The sequence below is a fragment of the Phalacrocorax aristotelis genome, chromosome 2, assembly GCF_949628215.1.
Source record: "Phalacrocorax aristotelis chromosome 2, bGulAri2.1, whole genome shotgun sequence".
Taxonomy (NCBI): domain Eukaryota; kingdom Metazoa; phylum Chordata; class Aves; order Suliformes; family Phalacrocoracidae; genus Phalacrocorax; species Phalacrocorax aristotelis.
In genome coordinates, this window is record NC_134277.1 from 54,889,979 (window position 1) to 54,908,242 (window position 18,264).

General features: G+C 42.5%; 1 protein-coding gene across 6 annotated transcripts in view; it reads left to right on the plus strand.

Moving 5' to 3' along the window:
- The window catches only part of PDE1C (phosphodiesterase 1C), a 346,739-nt gene that overhangs the window by 239,551 nt on the left and 88,924 nt on the right, over positions 1-18,264 (plus strand). For all 6 annotated transcript variants that reach the window (XM_075083627.1, XM_075083628.1, XM_075083631.1 and 3 more), the window contains exons 6-10: positions 1,257-1,323; positions 5,527-5,643; positions 7,531-7,671; positions 14,779-14,879; positions 16,622-16,750. In XM_075083627.1, the coding sequence (XP_074939728.1) occupies positions 1,257-1,323; positions 5,527-5,643; positions 7,531-7,671; positions 14,779-14,879; positions 16,622-16,750 (555 nt within the window). The remainder of the gene's footprint in view (positions 1-1,256; positions 1,324-5,526; positions 5,644-7,530; positions 7,672-14,778; positions 14,880-16,621; positions 16,751-18,264) is intronic.

The following is an 18,264-nucleotide window of genomic DNA, read 5'->3' on the forward strand; positions in this document are numbered from 1 at the left end:
TGATTGTGCCCCTGTACTCGGCACTGGTGAGGCCACACCTTGAATACTGCGTTCAGTTTTGGGCCCCTCAGTACAAGAGGGATATTGAGGTGCTGGAGTGTGTCCAGAGAAGGACAACAAAGCTGGTGAAGGTTCTGGAGCACAAGTCTTAGGAGCGGCTGAGGGAACTGGGGTTGTTTAGTCTGGAGAAGAGGAGGCTGAGGGGAGAACTTGTTCTCTACAACTGCCTGAAAGGAGGTTGTAGTGAGGTGGGTGTTGTTCTCATCTCCCAAGTTACTAGTGATAGAAAAAGAGGAAATGGCTTCAAGCTGCCTCAGGGGAGGTTTAGGTTGGCTATTAGGAAAAATGTCTTTCCTGAAAGAGTGGTCAGTCATTGGAACAGGCTGCCCAGAGAGGTGGTGGAGTCACCATCCCTGGAGGTGTTAAAACAAACATGTAGACATGGCACTTCGGGGCATGGTTTAGGGACATGGTGGTGTTGGGTTGATGGTTGGACTTGGTCCTAGACGTCTTTTCCAACCTTGATGATTCTATGATTCTATGTTGCTTAAGTGCAAAAAAGGGTGACCTGCAGAAAGGCATTTGAGCTGTGACAGTCTTTCTGTATTCACCAAGCCTGTTAAACACAGTGCAGCCTGAAAATATGTCTGAAATCTAGTACATATTTAGTGATTTGTTTAGTATGGTTGCAGATGTTGATTATTGCGTTACTCTTTCTCTCTGGCTCCTTCAAACACACGCACCCATGGCGAACACCCAAAAGATTTTATACCAATCTTAAAAAAATGCAGACAAATGTAACAGCTGTACCAAACTGGATTTGATTCCATGCAGACAACAAATGATTTCTGAAGTACATTTAGAATTCACTTGCATGTGGACTAGCAAAGACTAAAGGAACTGAAAGAGCAGGGTGGTCATCTGCAGTGGAAAATGGGGAACATCTTGTTTATTTGGGTGTAGCCTTTCCCTCTGATAAAGACTTGATATTGGCAGATTCTCTGTGATGTCCTGCCAGGTACCAAGCTATGAGATACTGGGGAGCATATAGGCTCAAGTTAGGCTATACAATAAGAATGGTATAGAGAATATTGTGCAAGTTAGGAACAAGTAGGAAGAAAAAACACCAAATTGCAGTCAGGGTTTCCTGGACTAAAAAAAAGGTCTCCTGTAATGGTCTGTTGCTTTATGATTTTTGTTTGTTTTGTTTTGTTTAATTCTATTTTTGTGTTGCCTTACCTATTTTATCTTGGTAGAATGTACAGACGGACTTCAAATATGGTCGGTTTGAGCTACCCACCAGCTGTAATTGGAGTGCTAAAGGTAATCCCAATAAAAAGGTGTTGGGGGGATGGGTTCTGTACAAAGCATCAAGATAACACTGGAATATTTGACTTGGAAAGGGGGTCTTAGTAATTGCCCTTTCCTTCTTTCTGACATCTAGTTTAGTTCACATACGTTAATCATTTACTGGCCTAAGGGATTATCGGTTTGATAAAGGCGAGAATAGAGTTGAAGGCTGTAGCCATTTTCAGGTTGTGAAGGCTACAGCTATGTTCTAGATTATGGTGATTAAACTGAGGACTTAGTAACATGCTGGAATCAATCACAGCCTCTCAGAGGGAAGACAGAAAATACAGATGGAGAGAGGTAGATAAGTAAAAGGGTCAGTTGCTGTGAGAGAAAGGAATTTCTTGCATTGATGATCAGCTACAGGTCTTCAAGGTGACAATTAGTTTAGGAATAATGACCCTTTTATGAGTTTTGAGGTTTCAGAGGAAAACTGATTAGTCAGAAGTACTCTGAAAAACCCAAGGTTCAATCCATGGGACAATTGCAGGGTTCTTGACTTAGACGGGAATTATCAGGACTCCAAACACAAGTTAGCAACCAGCTGCCTACACAGCAGCTTTGCAGATTACACGTCGCACATGGTTCAACCATGCCATGCAAAGGTGAAAAAAGGTGATCCAGTGGGATCACAGGGACATTGCATGTAAAGCTCATGAAGCAATCCTTCTACGCTCCTTTATGCTGGAAAGACCTACAGCTGAATCCTTTTTGGTTTTGATAGTACCACTCATCAAAAGATGTGGAGGAATTGCAGAAGGTCCACTGAATGCAAGAAGAATGATCAAACATGCCTTTCATGTACAGAATCAAAGCATCCATCCACACCTTTTTCCCAACTGCAGGTTGGCAAGTGTTAGCTGCACTCCTGCAAATGGGATCTAAAGTGTTTGTTCTTTTAGAACTATACCCCACAGCCAGCTTATGAGGGAACATATCTATAGTGGTACCTCTTCTCCCAAGTTCCTCAGCAGTAACAAGACATTCCAAGGCCCACCAGCTAGTCTCAACTGTCTTAAACTTTACAGAATCTCTCTCTTCTTTGTATGTTCTTAAATTATTAAGGGTCATGAAGAGAACTGATCATGCTAGAGTAAGTTAAAACACATTGATAACAATAAAGACATTGACTAATTTTGCTCAGGGTAAAATAATGCCTGCTTGGCCAGTGTGTACTCTAGGACATGTATTTTTGCAGAACTATTTTGAGAACATGTCTTTGCCTGGATGGCCTTGGGGTTGGTGGAAGATGTGGTTGAAACAGGAGTTACTTCTTTTGAAGAAGCCTTCTGTCTTTGAAATAATCTTAAATTTCTGAGTCACACATCCTTAGTGGAAAACAGTGCATATTGTTGCTTGGTTCAGTCCAGTAAAGCCAATTGAAAAAACTTAGAACTACCCAACTGCTTGATGTGCTCTGTAAAATGAGCTGATGCTTTAAGCATGCAAAAGAATGTAGGAGTGTACCACACACATCTCTTCAGCTGTTCCGGATTGCCATAATCAACATTATTCTCAGAGTCACGGTAACAAGGAGAAGGACTGAGAGGACACAGAGCCAAAACTAGCTTATTTTAGAACTACCTGCTCTCCTTTTTGCTGCCGTGGCCAACAGGGCATCTGCACTGAGTAACCCAAAGCTGTGGAATCAGCCTGGCAAAATGAGATTGTTTTCATAAAACAATGAAATGCTGCAGCTTCTGCAAAAAATGCAGATGGAGTGGTAGCAGTGCAAGTCTTAGGTGTATGATCTCTCTCACTTTTCCAGTGGATAAGTTAGGCAATTTTTTTTTAATTGATTGTACAGCATCTCGAGATATTGGATACTGATTTTTCTACTGCAGTAGTCTGTTGCCTTTCTGCATGACATAGCCATGATGATGTAAGGCCTGTTGCGACAAAAGTGCTGATCAGCCTTGTCTCTCATTTGAATAGTGGCCATACATACCATTCATATAGACAAGTTTGAATAAATAAATATGTTAATTTACCAAGTAAGTTGTGGTGATCTGCTGTTCAGCAGTGTAGTACCAGAGAGAGAACTTCACATTAACTAGCTGCTGAAGTAGTTACCTGCTTTAGAATTTAATTTTTCAGCCTTTTCTGATGCCTGTGCTGTCACAGCAATATTTTCTGGCTAGCTAATATTCAGGTAATGAACACAGAACCTGTAGTCACTTACAATGTCTGCAGTATAGACTTCTGCTTGTCTGTGGCTACAGAAGTGTCAGGCCTTCCAGTAATGTTGAGCAGAATAACATCTATCCCTGAATCGGCTTATAAAACAAATCAAGTTTCAAAGGTTAAGGGCAGACAGAAAGACAGAAAACTGAGCCTTTAGGAAGAACTGGTGTTGCACTCCATCTCTGGGTTCCCCCAAGGAGTGGAGCAATGGCCAAGTAATAAGGACACAGGACTGAGAAGTAAGACCCTTGGTTCTCTTTGCAGTTACACCACAGCGGGTATATGTGGCATTAGAGCAGCTTATGCCACTTCAGCTGAGGCTCCAGGGCCAATGACCTAGAGACGTGTGTAGCACAGAAAGTTTCCCATGCCTCACTTCTGCTCTTCTTAGGTAGAAGAAACAGTTTTTCTCCTCCATCACAAGGCATCCATGAGGTTCTGCTTCCCTTTAGATCTCTCCCCAATATAGGGGCCACTTCTGTGATAAATTTTATTTTAAGGTCATAAAATCCACTCATTTTCAAAGCGTAACTGGTGTTGCTGCAAGCCTCTAAGCCGTCTTTGACACTTTCTTGCTTCTGTTAAGAGGATTTTCCCCCCTAGTTATTCAGGGTAAAATGGTGCTGTCATTATTGTCAATAGCAAAACTTGTGTTGTCTTGACAAGAGCAAGGATTTCTCCCTCAGTAAAATCTAAACACAATTTGGTAAATTTGATCTGCTGCAAGAGGACAACATTAATGACAGGAAAAATACATAAAGGAAGAAACCCCTTTTATTTCTAGAAGATAAGATTGCCTTACAGTGAATTAAATTTCAGCATAGTTAAGACATTATTTTCAGTGCCATAGGACCCAAAAGTTAATTATTATATACATGCTAGCATTAAATTAATTTGCTTCATTGACTGAGATAAGTGATTACAAAATAAAAGCACTCAGAAACGAGGAAAATACTTAAAATTGACTGAGTGGATGCTTTGGGCATTATTTTTCTTGCCCATTTTCTAAGTTTGTTCAAGGGCTTCAAAACATGTTTTCTTGGTGGAACTTGCGTCTCTTCGTTGTTTTTCCTCACCAACACCTACTAAAATTGTTGAAAAGCTGCAATTTATGATTGTTCTTCTGTGACTTGGGCCACAAATCATCTCTGAAGAAGCTTGACCCTGCCTGCCTTCAATGTGTGGGCTCCACACAGCTTGTAAAATCAGCTGCTTGGGAAGCAAGTGATTTCCTGGAATAGGTGAAAGCAGAACTGAATCTTCAGCGTCCTTGATGTTCACTCACTAATGAGCCTCTCCGTAGACTGTACTTCCACAAGAGGCATACTCAGTTCTGTGTAATCAACACTATGCAAGTAGCAAGGTTGTCAGAATCAGCCCATGCTGGAGAGAGCTGATACCAAAATACATTGGCCTCGTTCAGAATGTAAGATATGGGTGAGTGACCACAAGGCAGTTAAAGGTCACTGTTCTTTGCATTTGACTTGAAGTCAGGTCCTTACCTGGAACGTGACCATGACAATAAACAACAAAGGTGGACTGGGCTTTAAAAGCTCGGTAGATAATTGTAATTTAGCATTTTTAATATTGCTAAAAGAGAGGCCAGATTTTCAGATGGACTCTAATCCTTAACAGCACTCAACATTACGTCTAGCCAACTACCATTTTTTACACGGAGAGCAGATATGCACATGCGTGTGTGAAATGTAATCATCTTTCTTTCTTGGTGAAAGTGGTATGAGGAAATGGGAGGTAACCTGCAACAGAAAGTGGAGGGAAACTTCAGTGTAGAGGTGTCAATCTTTAGTATGTGGTTTAAGGAGAGTCATTTGGATAAACCCCTGTAGGAAGTACATCAAAGTTCTCAGCAGGCAAGAGAGATTGAGAGCTGGTCCTGTGCCAGATGCAGCTGCATCGTAATACTCATTTGTAGATGTAAAGTGATAGAAATTGAATTACCATATTAACTGCCTTTTCTACCCACTCTTGCAGAATGTAGACAAGTGGTCCTTTGATGTATTTGCACTAAATGATGCCAGTGGGGATCATGCACTGAAATTCATTTTCTATGAACTTCTCACACGCTATGATCTGATCAACCGTTTCAAGGTCAGTAGTTAGAAGATGGGTCTCCCATCTTGGATTTTGTTGAACTTCCCTCTCATGCTGCTTTGTTCCATTCAAAATGCAATTTTAGCACTATTTGAAGGCTTCATGGACACTGCATTTTCTCCAGTAAGCAAGACCAAATGTTATTTAAGTAGTATGTTTAATTGCGGTGGGACGCCATGAAGTGGGCAGGGTTCCAAACAGGTTTCCCCATGAAATCCATGGGAATATTATATTTGATCCTCTGGGAACGATGGTGTCATTCTCCTGAAATTCATAGGACTCTCAAGTGCGCAAGCAAAAAAGGAGAGCTTGGATTCAAATTCATGAAAAGAAGCAGGGCCAGTGGGTTGAGAGAAATGATTCTGCTGCTCTAGTCTGCTCTGGTGAACCCCACCTGGAGTGCTGCATCCAGCTCTTGAGTCCTCAGCACAGGAAAGACATGGACCTGTTGGAGCAGGTCCAGAGGAGGGCCACAAAATGATTGGAGGGGTGGAACACCTCTCCTATGAAGAGAGGGTGAGAGAGTTGTTGGGGTTGTTCAGCCTGGAGAAGAGAAGGCTCTGGGAAGACCTTATTGAGGCCTTTCAGTATTTAAAGGAGGATTCTAGGAAAGATTAAGACAAACTTTTTAGCAGAGCCTGTAGCAATAGAACAAGGGGTGATTGCTTTAAACTAAGAGAGGATAGATTTAGACCAGATATAAGGAAGAATTTTTTTGCAATGAGAGTGGTGAAACACAGGAACAGGTTGCCAGAGCAGTGGCAGATGCCCCATCCCTGGAAACATTCAAGGTGAGGTTGGACAGGGCTCTGAGCAACAGAATCTAGTTGAAGATGCCCCTGCCCACTGCAGAAGTGTTGGACAAGATGAGCTTGAAAGGTCTTTTCCAACCCAAACTATTCTATGATTCCATGATTGTTACAGATGTTTGCAGACACAAATGCTATGTATCTTTTCCTCCAGCTTTGAACAGGCTTAAATTTGGATGGCAGCAACATTGCTTTAAAATCTTGGCTGTTCTCCCCACCCAAATAGTCTGCTGTCCCTTCCTCCGTTGACACTTCTACTCCCTGGGGGTCCCCACTCACTTTGGCTGAAAGGGTTTACAGATACCTGGCTCCTGCAGATCTTCAGGAAGTGCCCATGCCTGATGAAAAATGTTTGAAGAAGGTAACTGGTCAGAACTGCATCCTTCCCTGATACATATGCAAGAGGAGAACAGTAGTGTTCCTCTAACTCTGGAAATATGAGCATTTAGGGTTGGCAGTTACATATGTTGCAGCTGACACCACCTTTGTAGGCTCCTCTCTGGAAATTTTTTCAAGTGTGCACAGTTCTACTCTTGCAGTCAGAAAAGAATGGCAAGTCCGTAGGATGGGCAAAGTGGATTTCACCATGAAAAGCCACAGGTCTGAAAAATGATAGTCCTCTTAGTAAAGTGTCTCAGACTTGCTATATGGTGTGTTTCATTAGAAAATCTTGAATGTGAATAGTAAAGCAGAGTTATATTCCAGTGGGTTGTGAGGGGAACAGAGAGACACTTGTGGCCTGATGAGAAATATTTCTCTGGGGGCAATCAGTCAAGTGCCCTCTGTTACTTTTCTTATGGCGTTGACTTCCAGATGCCATTTTGTAGTATACTTAGTTGTGTGTGTTTATGTGTGGGAATGATTCATCAGTACTGTAATTAGGGATGGCAAAGCCAGCTTGAGGAAGTAACCTGGATTCATTCTCTCTCCTGAGTTCTTGTTTCAGATGTGTTAGTGTGTTATTTATTTCTGAAGTACAAACCGCTCTTTGGGACGTCTTATCAAAATGCTCTCCTTCAAACACTAGCCATTCAAGGTGATTATTTTGTTTGTAATTCTGTGGTGTTTTCCTCAGATCCCCATTTCTGCCCTGGTGTCCTTTGTGGAAGCGCTGGAGGTTGGCTACAGCAAACACAAAAATCCTTATCACAACCTAATGCATGCTGCAGATGTGACACAGACGGTCCATTACCTCCTTTTCAAGACAGGCGTAGTGGTAAGTACAGGAGTTGGCATCCTGAATACATAACGAGACAACAGCAGTTTTGGATCATGAAGGAGATCATGATTATCCACAGCAGAACCCGTCTGCATTGTAGACAAACTTCATTTGATATGGCTGTGCTAATGAAGTAGAGATTTAGGATTATTTAGAAATAGAAGGTAGGTGAAGATATGGATAACTCTTTTAACAGTGATCTAGAAGAGGATGAATGAGAAAGCCAAGCTCAGTTTTTCACTCTGCCACAGATCTCCTGGGTGATTCTGCCAACTCACTTCTGTTGGAATTCGTTTCCCCTAATGTGAAGAAGCAAATTGTCTAAGCTTTCTTCTTACTTCAGGGAGCAAGGCAATACCTCCAAAGGACAATTCATTCCACTTCTCTGAGGATGACAAGAGCCATCTGGAGCCTCAGATGGAGATGCTTCTCTGGATCAGCCTCTGGAGGTGCAGATCTCCATCCAGTCTCTACAGCAAAACCAGCTGAACTGGCTTACACAGAAACGTACAGACAGCTAGAGTGTGACAATAGTGACAGGAATGGATGGAAGGCTTCAACAGAAATACTTAGCACAAAATATGATTCCACAGTGGTTGTCAAGACAAACAACAGAAATGCGTTTGAAGATGGACTAGAGAAATTGAAGGCAGATGCAGAGTGCTGGTCAGCCATTACAGTTAGGGTTCAGCTGGTGGCTCAGAAAGTTGCTGGCTTACTCAGTGGGGAGAAGAACTGGGAGGGAAGGCTCAGCATGTACAGGATACATATGTATCTCGTTCTCTTTCTCTTCTCACTCCTGGTTACTGCCGCAGACAGAAAAGGGACATTTTGCACTGTTCTGTCTGATCTCCAGTGGTGTCCGTTGGTCTCTGTCAGTCTCTGATGATCTCCGGCAGTCTGCATCACATTCTGGGGACCTCCAATGGTGTCCAGTGGTCTCCGGCGGTCTCTGTTGGTCTCGGGCAGTCTCCGGTGGTCTCTAGCAGGCTCCAAGGGACTCCTCCTGGTGCTGCGACACTGCCGGCCAGAAAATGGCAGCCCCTCTCCTTGCCTCTTCCCCAGGGCTCAGGGCAGAGGAGATGCCCCCATGATGGGGGATGTGGGTGAGGGGTAGGAAGGCAGGGCTCATCTGTGTCTTTACAGCCGGGTGATCTTCCTTGACAAGCCTGCCTGATGTCAGTGCGGATGCTCCACTTGGAGCTAGTGCTGGTGGCGGGGGTGGTGCCCTTTGTTGAGAGCTGGCTGTTTGGAGGGTCCCTGGGAGCCCCTGGTGATCCTGCTGTGCTCTGGGCACCATGGGGCTGGAGGCACCCCAGCCATGGTGGTGTGGTGCCCGGTCAGCCTGGCAGGGGGTGGATCCACCTCCATGGGCTCTTCCTCCTTTTGAGGTGGATCCACCTCCATGGGCTCCTCCTCGTCTTGAGGTGGATCCACCTCCATGGACTTGTCGCCATTGCCTGGTGGGTTGACCTTCATGGGCTTGACACACCTGCCACAGGTGCTGCTCATCCCGTCAGCCCACCTCTTTTTTCTGGGATGTGGATGCATCCTTGGTGGTTCCAAGAACCTCTTCTCGCTCGTCCCACTGACCATGGATGCTCGCCTGGCTTCGCTGGGTCCTCCTCTACCAAGCAGGCTTGGTGTCAGAGTCTCGAGCTGCTCAGCCAGCTGTGGGCCAGCCGCAGGGGTGCCTGCCGGTGTACCAGATGGCTGGCTGGTGATGTCACCAACGGACGCTGCTGTGGTTGGACAGTGGCCGGTGAGGCCCTGAAGGCCCCATTCCGGGAAGCCGTTTTGCTTGCCCGAGAGAAAGGCTGCCCGTCAGGCACCGGGACTGCCCCCCAGCTCTCTGTGTGTGCCTGGGGCTCCAGCCCCCTCCTTGTGCCAGGCCAGGGGTCCCCTCAACGGGACAGCAGCCACAGTGTGGCAGGAGGGCTGGGGAGTCTCTCAGCAATATAGCTGTGACTCATCTTTGAATGAAGGAGTGCTGTTTTAGCGTGGATGACAGCAGTTTGGGGAGGACTGGCCTTCAAGAACTGCCAGAAGCAGAGGTTCGGAGAGACCTGTGGAGGTTTCCGTTGCAGTCTCTTGCTCTCTCAGAGCAGCCCCTGTTGGATCAGGTTGCCTGGGCCCTTGTTCAGTGTATTTTGGATCCCTTGAAAAGGATGGAGTGTCCTTAGCCTCTCTGGACACCTGTACCCTGTCTGAGCACCCTTGTGGTGAGAGTGTTTTCCTTTTACTTAGCTGGGATTTGTCCATCTCTGTGCGTGGGCCTTGTGTCTCTTGTCCTTCCAGCACGGACCACCTCTGAGAAGAGTCAGGCTTCATTTCCTTAGCTGCTCCCAGCAGGCAGCTGTGGTCACCGGTGAGACCCAGCCCTGAGCCTTCTCTTCTGCCAGCTGCACAGAGGCAGTTCCCTCAGACTTAGAAGACAATTGCAGAAACTAAGTGCTGAAGCTGGTCAGAGCAAAAAGTGACAGCTGTGTGTATCCCAGGCTCCAACCTGACTGAGCTGCAAAAGCAAGGAGATGGTAAAATTTCTATCTTCAGTTCTCTCTGTGAAGTGTTTCAGCCTTCTCTCAACCTGGCAACAAATGCACAAGCCTGTTGTCCTTTAGCGTATGTCTTTTGAGATTTTCTGTCATGCGTCACCCATGTCCAGTAAATTGTTTAGGTCCACACACCTTTCCAAGTCCCCTGCTACTGTGCTGCCTGATGCTGGAAGCGACAAATAAGAACCCTTCAGTATTGAAATGCTTTCTTTCTGAATGTCTCTGAAGTATTCTTCCTCTCAGTTTCAGAGGAAACAATGTTCCTAAATATGTGCAGAGGTCAGAGAATGTGCATGTCCCAGATTTACATCTCTAAAAGGGAAACCAGAATTTGTGTGCTTGTGAGCGTATGTGCATGCTGGCACTGAAGTCAGTGACTCATTCGCCGGAGCTGAGCCCTTTGCTTTTGCATCCCTGCTGCAATAAGCTATGTACAAAGTATCCCATGCAGACTGTTACGATGGAGTTGCACTCCAGAGGATGTAGTGAATTGTCTGCTGTTTCCCAGGAATAACCCCAAGCACTAATTGTTCCCACAGCCAAATGATCTGTGGCATTTGGTTTAGGGTCTAATGTAGCACAATAAGAAACCACTCTTCTGCTACTGGGAAAAAGGCATTTGCAACACTGTGTGCCAACAGTGACATTTCAACTTTGCTTTCCTATTTAGAATGCTTTTTCTAACTTTTTTTTCTTTTTTTTTTTCTTTTTCCTTTTTCCTTAGTTTCCACCCTGCCTGCCCTGCAGGATACAAGGCATCTCGATGTGCATAGTTTAATGTAGTTTGAGAATGAGCTCTAGAGGTCATCAATTCTAACCTCCTGCTCACAGCAGGGCTAGCTTCTAATATGCATAGTAAGTTCACACATGGTAAAGAAAGTTTTCCTGTTTCCAGAATTTACTCACATCAATATCTTGTCCTTACTTTAGCCTACACAGTTGTTCAGTTCATCACTTTCACAGTATTTATGCAGGGAACTTGGACATGCTGGAAGGTAAGACTTTGGTTTCAAAAGGCATGTTTTAGGCCAATGGTTGAATTCTTCAGTGGGATGAAGACAAAAGACTTTTGAAAAAATCATACAATAAAACAGAAAAAAACCCATGTTTATTTTGTTAACTGGTTATTTGCAATGTTGAAAAAGTACTTTTTTTCAAATCCAAATAGTCTGTATAGTGGCAATTTGTTCTAGTCTCAAATGGAAGAAACAGTTGTCTGGTGTGTCTTTACATGGTTCTTTTGCCTTTGTCATGCTTCCTATTATTTACAAGCTCAACAGTTTTGTCTCGGGCTTCTTTTTTCTTCTATTTTCTTTCCAGTGAAAAATTATTCTTTCCCTCTAATCATAGTCAGTACCTGAAATCTCTTTGTTTTCCTGTTATTTTATTCCTCAGGATGGTGCCTTGGAATGAATTTATTGTATTTTACCATAAGAACTAGAATATTTCGGGTTCTCTCATAGACATAGTGTTGACAGAGAATTTGGAGTTATGCTGATGTTTGTCTCTCAGAGGATTGTTGTACAAGCATGATGTGTAGGAGCAACTTCCAAAAGCTGACACACTTTTTGCTCATTTCATTCTTTCCTTTTTTTAACTCTGTTGTTCAGCTGCAATTATTACTTTCTTCAGGATTATTTTCTGGTTAACCTTTATAATTATTAGGAATTCCCATATGATTTCTTTGTGAATGCAGACAGTGAGGTGCAAATTATAATGTTTAAGATTTCTTTCTCTGATACTGTCAAGAAGTATTGGAGAATATTTTGTGCAGCAGACCTGTAAAAGTGCACAAGTGCAGGACTTCTGTCACATCTGTTTGCAGCAAAGGGAAGTAAGATCCTCCTCTCCCTTAGATGATTGTGGTTAATAAACAGATCATCATGAGCTCTGAAAAGGGTAACTACTTTGGAATAAAAGACCATAAATGCTGGGGAAGGAAACAAGCTAATTATTGGTGTCTTTGCTTTGTAGCATTTTCTTGGAAATGCACCCATGTGTTTGGTTAGATTTGGAAACATTGCTCTTTCCTTTTCCTTTTCCTTTCTGTATGCATCCATCCTTTTGTTTACATGCCAATGACTTGCCTTTGTAGCTAATTCTTCATATTTATTGTATGTTTGTGTTAGATAATCATGCCTTATTATCCTTTTTTTGTTTCCACTCTGGAAGACAATACTTGTTCTTTCGTGCCTTCTTCCCCTGCTATCCCTACCCCCATCATCGTTGAAAGTTTGAAGGTTTTTTTCCAGATTGTTTTATCAGCCCTTTAGAAATGAAAAACGTTCACATTTCCTCGCTTTTTGCACCTGCAACAGTGTCCTGCTGGTTTCTCAATAGTTCTTGATGGCTTTGTTCTTTAAAACTAGCTCTCTCTTCCCAAGATGAAGTCCATCACAGACTAGTGAAAGGTAATGTCACCACTTAGATGGAGATTGTGTCCATTCTCTGCAGGCTCTTTGCAATCTTGTTTTCTTTTCCTTGCAAGGTTGTAGCAGAAAAATGGACTAAAGGTTCCAATTACTTACCTGCTCTTGCCCTCCTGTTACTCACAAGCCTATTTTGACTTTTTGCTACTTACACCGATTTATTTATTACCCACAGTTCACAACTGTAATCCCAGTCTGTGTTGCGAGTGGTCTTCCTCAAATGCTGTTATGATATTTAATACCTCTCCTGAGGTGTATTACATCCTATTGGAAAACCTACACTAGCCAGACTTGTTCAGCAAGTGATACTTTGATAGGGCATGCAAGTTAGCACTTCTCCTGTATCCTGTGTCTTAAAAGATGAGGTAGGAGACCTAAAGCACAGGGCTCATTGCCTTAGTGATGTTTTAAGACTTGGGTGATAAGACCCTGTTGGAGTGGCACTTGTCAGACCAGGAGGTCTGAAGCGGATGCATTAGACTAGCTGGGCATATCCCATAGTAGTTCTGCATGTATAATGTAGGTTTGCTCTGCCTGTTCCTGAGTGCTTGTGCCTGAATTTTCTTCTACCGTTTGCACTCTCTCCTTTTGGGAAGTGGCCGAACACAGTTGAGGAATTGAAGTCCAGATCTGGATGTGTAGCCTGGAAACCCTAATTCCTTTTTTTCCCCATTGCAGTTGCCAGAAGTTGTTGCTTGAAAGTTGCAATTATGTTCTTAACCAGCTGTAAAGCGTTCCTTATTCACAAGTCACACCTGGAAACAGAAACATCACAAATTTTTCCACCATCAGTGCTGTCCATTCCTGTCCTGGACCAATTGTGTAGAAAGGAGAAAACAGTTTAATTTCTGTGCCTGCTCATTTCTTGATCTCTTCATCACCTTCCCCCGGCCCCCACCAAATAGAAAGGGCTACCTTGATTATGGTCAGTGGCATTGTGCAAAATTATCTCTGGACAGTATTTTCAAACTGTATCTTTAACATAAGGAGATTTTGAATACTGAGACTTGCTTCATTCTTCTTTGGTTATGCAGAGGTGGCTGTGAAAGGCAGGAGAAGAGCTGGGCAGATCACTGTATGCAGAGCCCCACAGTTACCTGTGCTTCCCCTGCACTTGGTTAACAGAGGAGTGCTGGCCCCTGAGCTATAGTAGATGTCTGGAATAGATTTCTGAAACCAAACTGCCTTTACTGGGCTTTGAATTAAAAGGCAGTTCGTACATGAATGTCTGTCAAAATGTTTGCAGGTTGACAGTAAGCTGTTACAAAAATATTTGGCAATCACTGTTGTAAAGGTTTTCTTTACATGGAATACATTGAAGTGTTTTGTACTAATATTTACAGCATGTACAGTACCTAGAGCCTTTGTCTCTGATACACTTGATGTTAACAGTGCTCCTTGTGTGCTACCAGTGGAAAACCAGACATAAAATGATTGATTGACTCAGAGGAGAATGATTAAAAGCATCTAAGTAATTTAGAAATCTAAGACAGAAGTGACTTAAGCATTGAAAAATAAGGCTTGGACTAAGCAATTAGGAAAATAAACCTCAGGGCTTTCACAAATGTTTTTATAAATTAAAAAATAAACAACAAGATGTACATCTTTTGAGGTTGTGTTCCCTGTTCTCCTCATGATTCAGTGACTGATGAAGACTTCCAGTTGCTGGAAATTAGTGACATTCTTCTGTATTTGAGGCTCTGCTACCCAGGTCAACTGAGCTGAAAATACATACCCTGGTGGTATGTTCATGCCTGCACATGTATCATCAGGTTCCACTTGAAGAACCTTGATTTTCTTGAGGTTTCCCTCTCTCTCTTCCTCACACATTGCTCTTTAAGAAGGGCATATGTTCCCCCTTGCTCTGCCTTAAGTCTTATTAGCTTCTGAAACCATTTTGCTGAAGTTCAATTTATTTAGATGAAGCTTCAGGAAAAACACTGTTTTGGCTTTTGTGTATCAACCACACAAGTTTGCTTTAAAACATCTGGCAGGCTGCAGGGGAAAGGCAATGATGTGTAGTGCTGACTGTCAGCGGGGGATAACGTGCCTTAAAAGACACAAGCCTTAATGCCTGCGAAAATGACAGTTTATCTGATTGCTCTGTAATCTCTTTGCAGCACTGGCTGACAGAGCTGGAGATCTTCGCTATGATCTTCGCAGCTGCCATCCATGACTATGAACACACTGGAACCACCAACAACTTTCATATCCAGACACGGTGAGGCCACTGTAAATCATGATGAAGGGTTGGGAAGTGGAGGGGAAGCCTTTGGAGAATAACAGCACAGCCACCTAGAAAAGTGCAGGAGCTTTTGCTTTCAAGTGTTACAGGAGGAAAGTTCACTTCCTTAGGTTGCATTTAATTTTCTCTTGCTCAACCATTTACAATGGAATGCATGTATTCTAGCTTCCTGAGTATTGTTTCACGTTAATAATCAGGGAAAAGGAAAGCCCCAAAAGATTTCTGTGTAAAGTTGCCAAAGACAAATTGCTGTAGAGAGTGATACTTTGATGAAGGTATAGTTTTGGAGGAGATCCTGTAATTCAGCAGTTTTTTCTCCTTGTTGAATTTGATGAATCAAACATGAACTGCATAAATCAAGACTTCAACAGTATCTGTATTCATCAGTGAACACCAACAATACACATACTGTTTTTAATTTAGTGGAAAACCACACCTGCAGCAAGGGAATATGTTTACCTGTTCAGGGATATAATTTTGTGAAGCTTTATAAGTTGCTGAACAATAATTAGCTGATCACAAACTAGACTGGACTGGCATACTTTCTGAACTCAAAATCTTCTATAAAGCTTTTGGGTTGGTGGAAGAGAGAGGGAGAAGTTGAAGATGGCAGCAAAATTCAGAAGCGTACAAAAATTGTTAAGTCTCTAGTTGCAGTGATAATTGGGCATGTAATGTCTGCATATTATTGACAATGGTAGCACTGACAAAATGTCTAGATATCCTCGACTGACACTGCACGCTTGGGGATTTATAAGATGTGTTGCATCTTACCCTAAATGAGATGCCTGGAGAATGTTAGCTGAATCATGCTGTGTATCACAGATACATAAAGACTGCTAGGATAAATCACACATATGCTCAGGATAGCTTGGGAACATAGAAGTTTCTGTTCTGGGCCAATCCAAACTCCACTTCTTACAGCTTCATGCATGCAAAAATTAGGGATCTGATTTATTTCCCAAATACCTACAGAGGTATTCAAGGAAGGGCAATTGTAATTTCATTTCGGTAACACTGAACATCAGAGACATCTAAAGTGTCAGGGAAGAAAAATACATACTGCCCTCTGGGAAGCAGAACTGAGTGGGGTCTGTAACAAATCCTACTCACCCTCTGTTGCCATTAACTTCCAGCAAGAGCTTTGTATTCATACCAGTTTAGCCATTCATCAATCTCAGATCTATGACCTGGAGCTTAAAATGAGGCATGAAGTACCTTTGGTCTTACTCTATCCCACTGGCAATTGTCCGTCTGGACAGCATAGTCTAGCACACAGGTGACAGAAAACAGTTCTGTTACATCTTCCTTACAGCCAGTTTGCTGCTCTGAAAACAATATTGGGACACATATTGTAATTGCTTAGTTGGGTACAGTCAGGCTTTAATATGAGAGCAACATACACAAGAACAGGAAAAGAGCCTTGTGATTCATCTAAATTTACATATCTCTCACAGCTCTCAGCATTTTTTTAAATATATGTAACCAAAAGACTAGGTGAGTCTCAGCTGATGAAATAGATTTTATGGTGAATTTGGATCTTTAGCTTTCTTCTACTAAATAACGGCAGTGAACCAAGTATTACAAGTTCTCGTAAAGTGCTCGTATCTGTGCTACAGAAGTAATTTCTATAGCCGATCAAAGGAAAACTTGTGAATGTGAGACTCTTTAGACAGGGAAGAAGCATAACCTTTCCTATGTTTTCTTTTAAATGCTAGGTCAGACTCAGCCATTCTATATAATGACCGGTCTGTGCTTGAAAATCACCATGTTAGTGCGGCTTATCGTCTTTTGCAAGATGATGAAGAGATGAATATTTTATCTAATCTCTCAAAGGACGACTGGAGGTAAAAATTAACATGGTGGCTGCCTAGGAACATTGCAGCATCACCATAGACTGTTATTACCTTGTTTGAATGGCAATATGCATTCTTTTCTATTGCATATTAGTATTTCTATTACTATGAGAAAAAGAACTTTGAAAGTTGTTTGTCTTGCTTAATTCTGCTTTCAGTTTTCACCTCTGGTAGTGAGACTAGACTTGGTGACAATGGATTGTAATATGCAAATTGACTCCCAATTAATTTCCAAGTCTCTCAGAGACACCCTTTGTACACATCCATTTGTAACTGAGTCTAGAGGTAGCCTTGCTATTTGTTCATCCTAAAGCATAAACAAAACCTTTATCTACTTTGACACTCCCTGCCTGGAAGTTATAAATGGGACTTAATGAAAAAAATAATCCAGTACAAGAAACATAGATCTATAGTAATAATCTATACTCATACTATATATGCCAAGGTGATGTAAGAAGCTGTCATTTAAAATAAGCCTCATGCAACATATGATTTATGTGCCAAAATCAAACCATGATTTGCTTTCTAATAGCAGATAGTTCATACTGATGAGGGTTTTCTGTTTTTGTGGAGTTTTTTGAACTCCAATGGGTGGTACTTCAAAAACAGCCCAGTGTGCTAGACAGGAAGAATCTTGCTCCATGGTCTTTCTCATGAGAGGGGAAGCAACGTGTGGGCTCTTCTGTGACGCATGGTGCCTCCTGCATACACTTAAATGTGATACAGTGCTGAGCAGTTAGTTCATGTTATTTGAATATAAACGTGGGGAAATGAGCCCTTCTCCAGGGCCTAGTTTCTAGCAAGCTGGTCAGTGAACACTGTGCTTGCTAATCTGTGTAGCCTCAACTTCCTATTTATTTCAACTTGTGGATAGTGATGCAATCTCATAGCTGAACACCAGGAATAAAACTCAGGAACTTAATGTGGCTGATTTCAATCAATGTGAGTGTTGTGGAGGAGTGGCCTGAGAAATTCTATCCCTCAATAGAGAAAATAGTCTCATGGTGGGCAGCAAGCAGGAACTTAAAAATAACCAAAAATTGCACTGAGGTGTTAAAAATCTAATTTTTTTTTTTTTTTCAGCTACAGCTGGTAATGCCTTGTCAAATATAGGCAGCAAATTACTGTTTCCTTTTGTGGGGGAAACACAAGGAAATAACTGACTAGAACCAGCAGCTTTAGAGCCACTCTCTACAGGAACAGTGGAGCAGCTAGTTGAGCATGCTTCATTGCACAGAGACTGTCTTTAGGAAAATGGTCTGCTTTGGAGCTTTAAACTGTTCTTGCTTGAATCAAAGCTAGATTCAGATATTTCTCATTGATTCTGGAGTGTCAACATGTGTGTTATGCTGACGCAATATGCTTGGACACAAAGTTTCAGAGATTAACCTGTCTCTTTAAGAAATACACTAACTGCTGAAGCAAAAATACTGAGTGATTTCGATTGCTTTTTGTTCTCTCTCAAGTAGGGCTTTATTATTTTGTAGCTGCTGATCAAGCAGCAG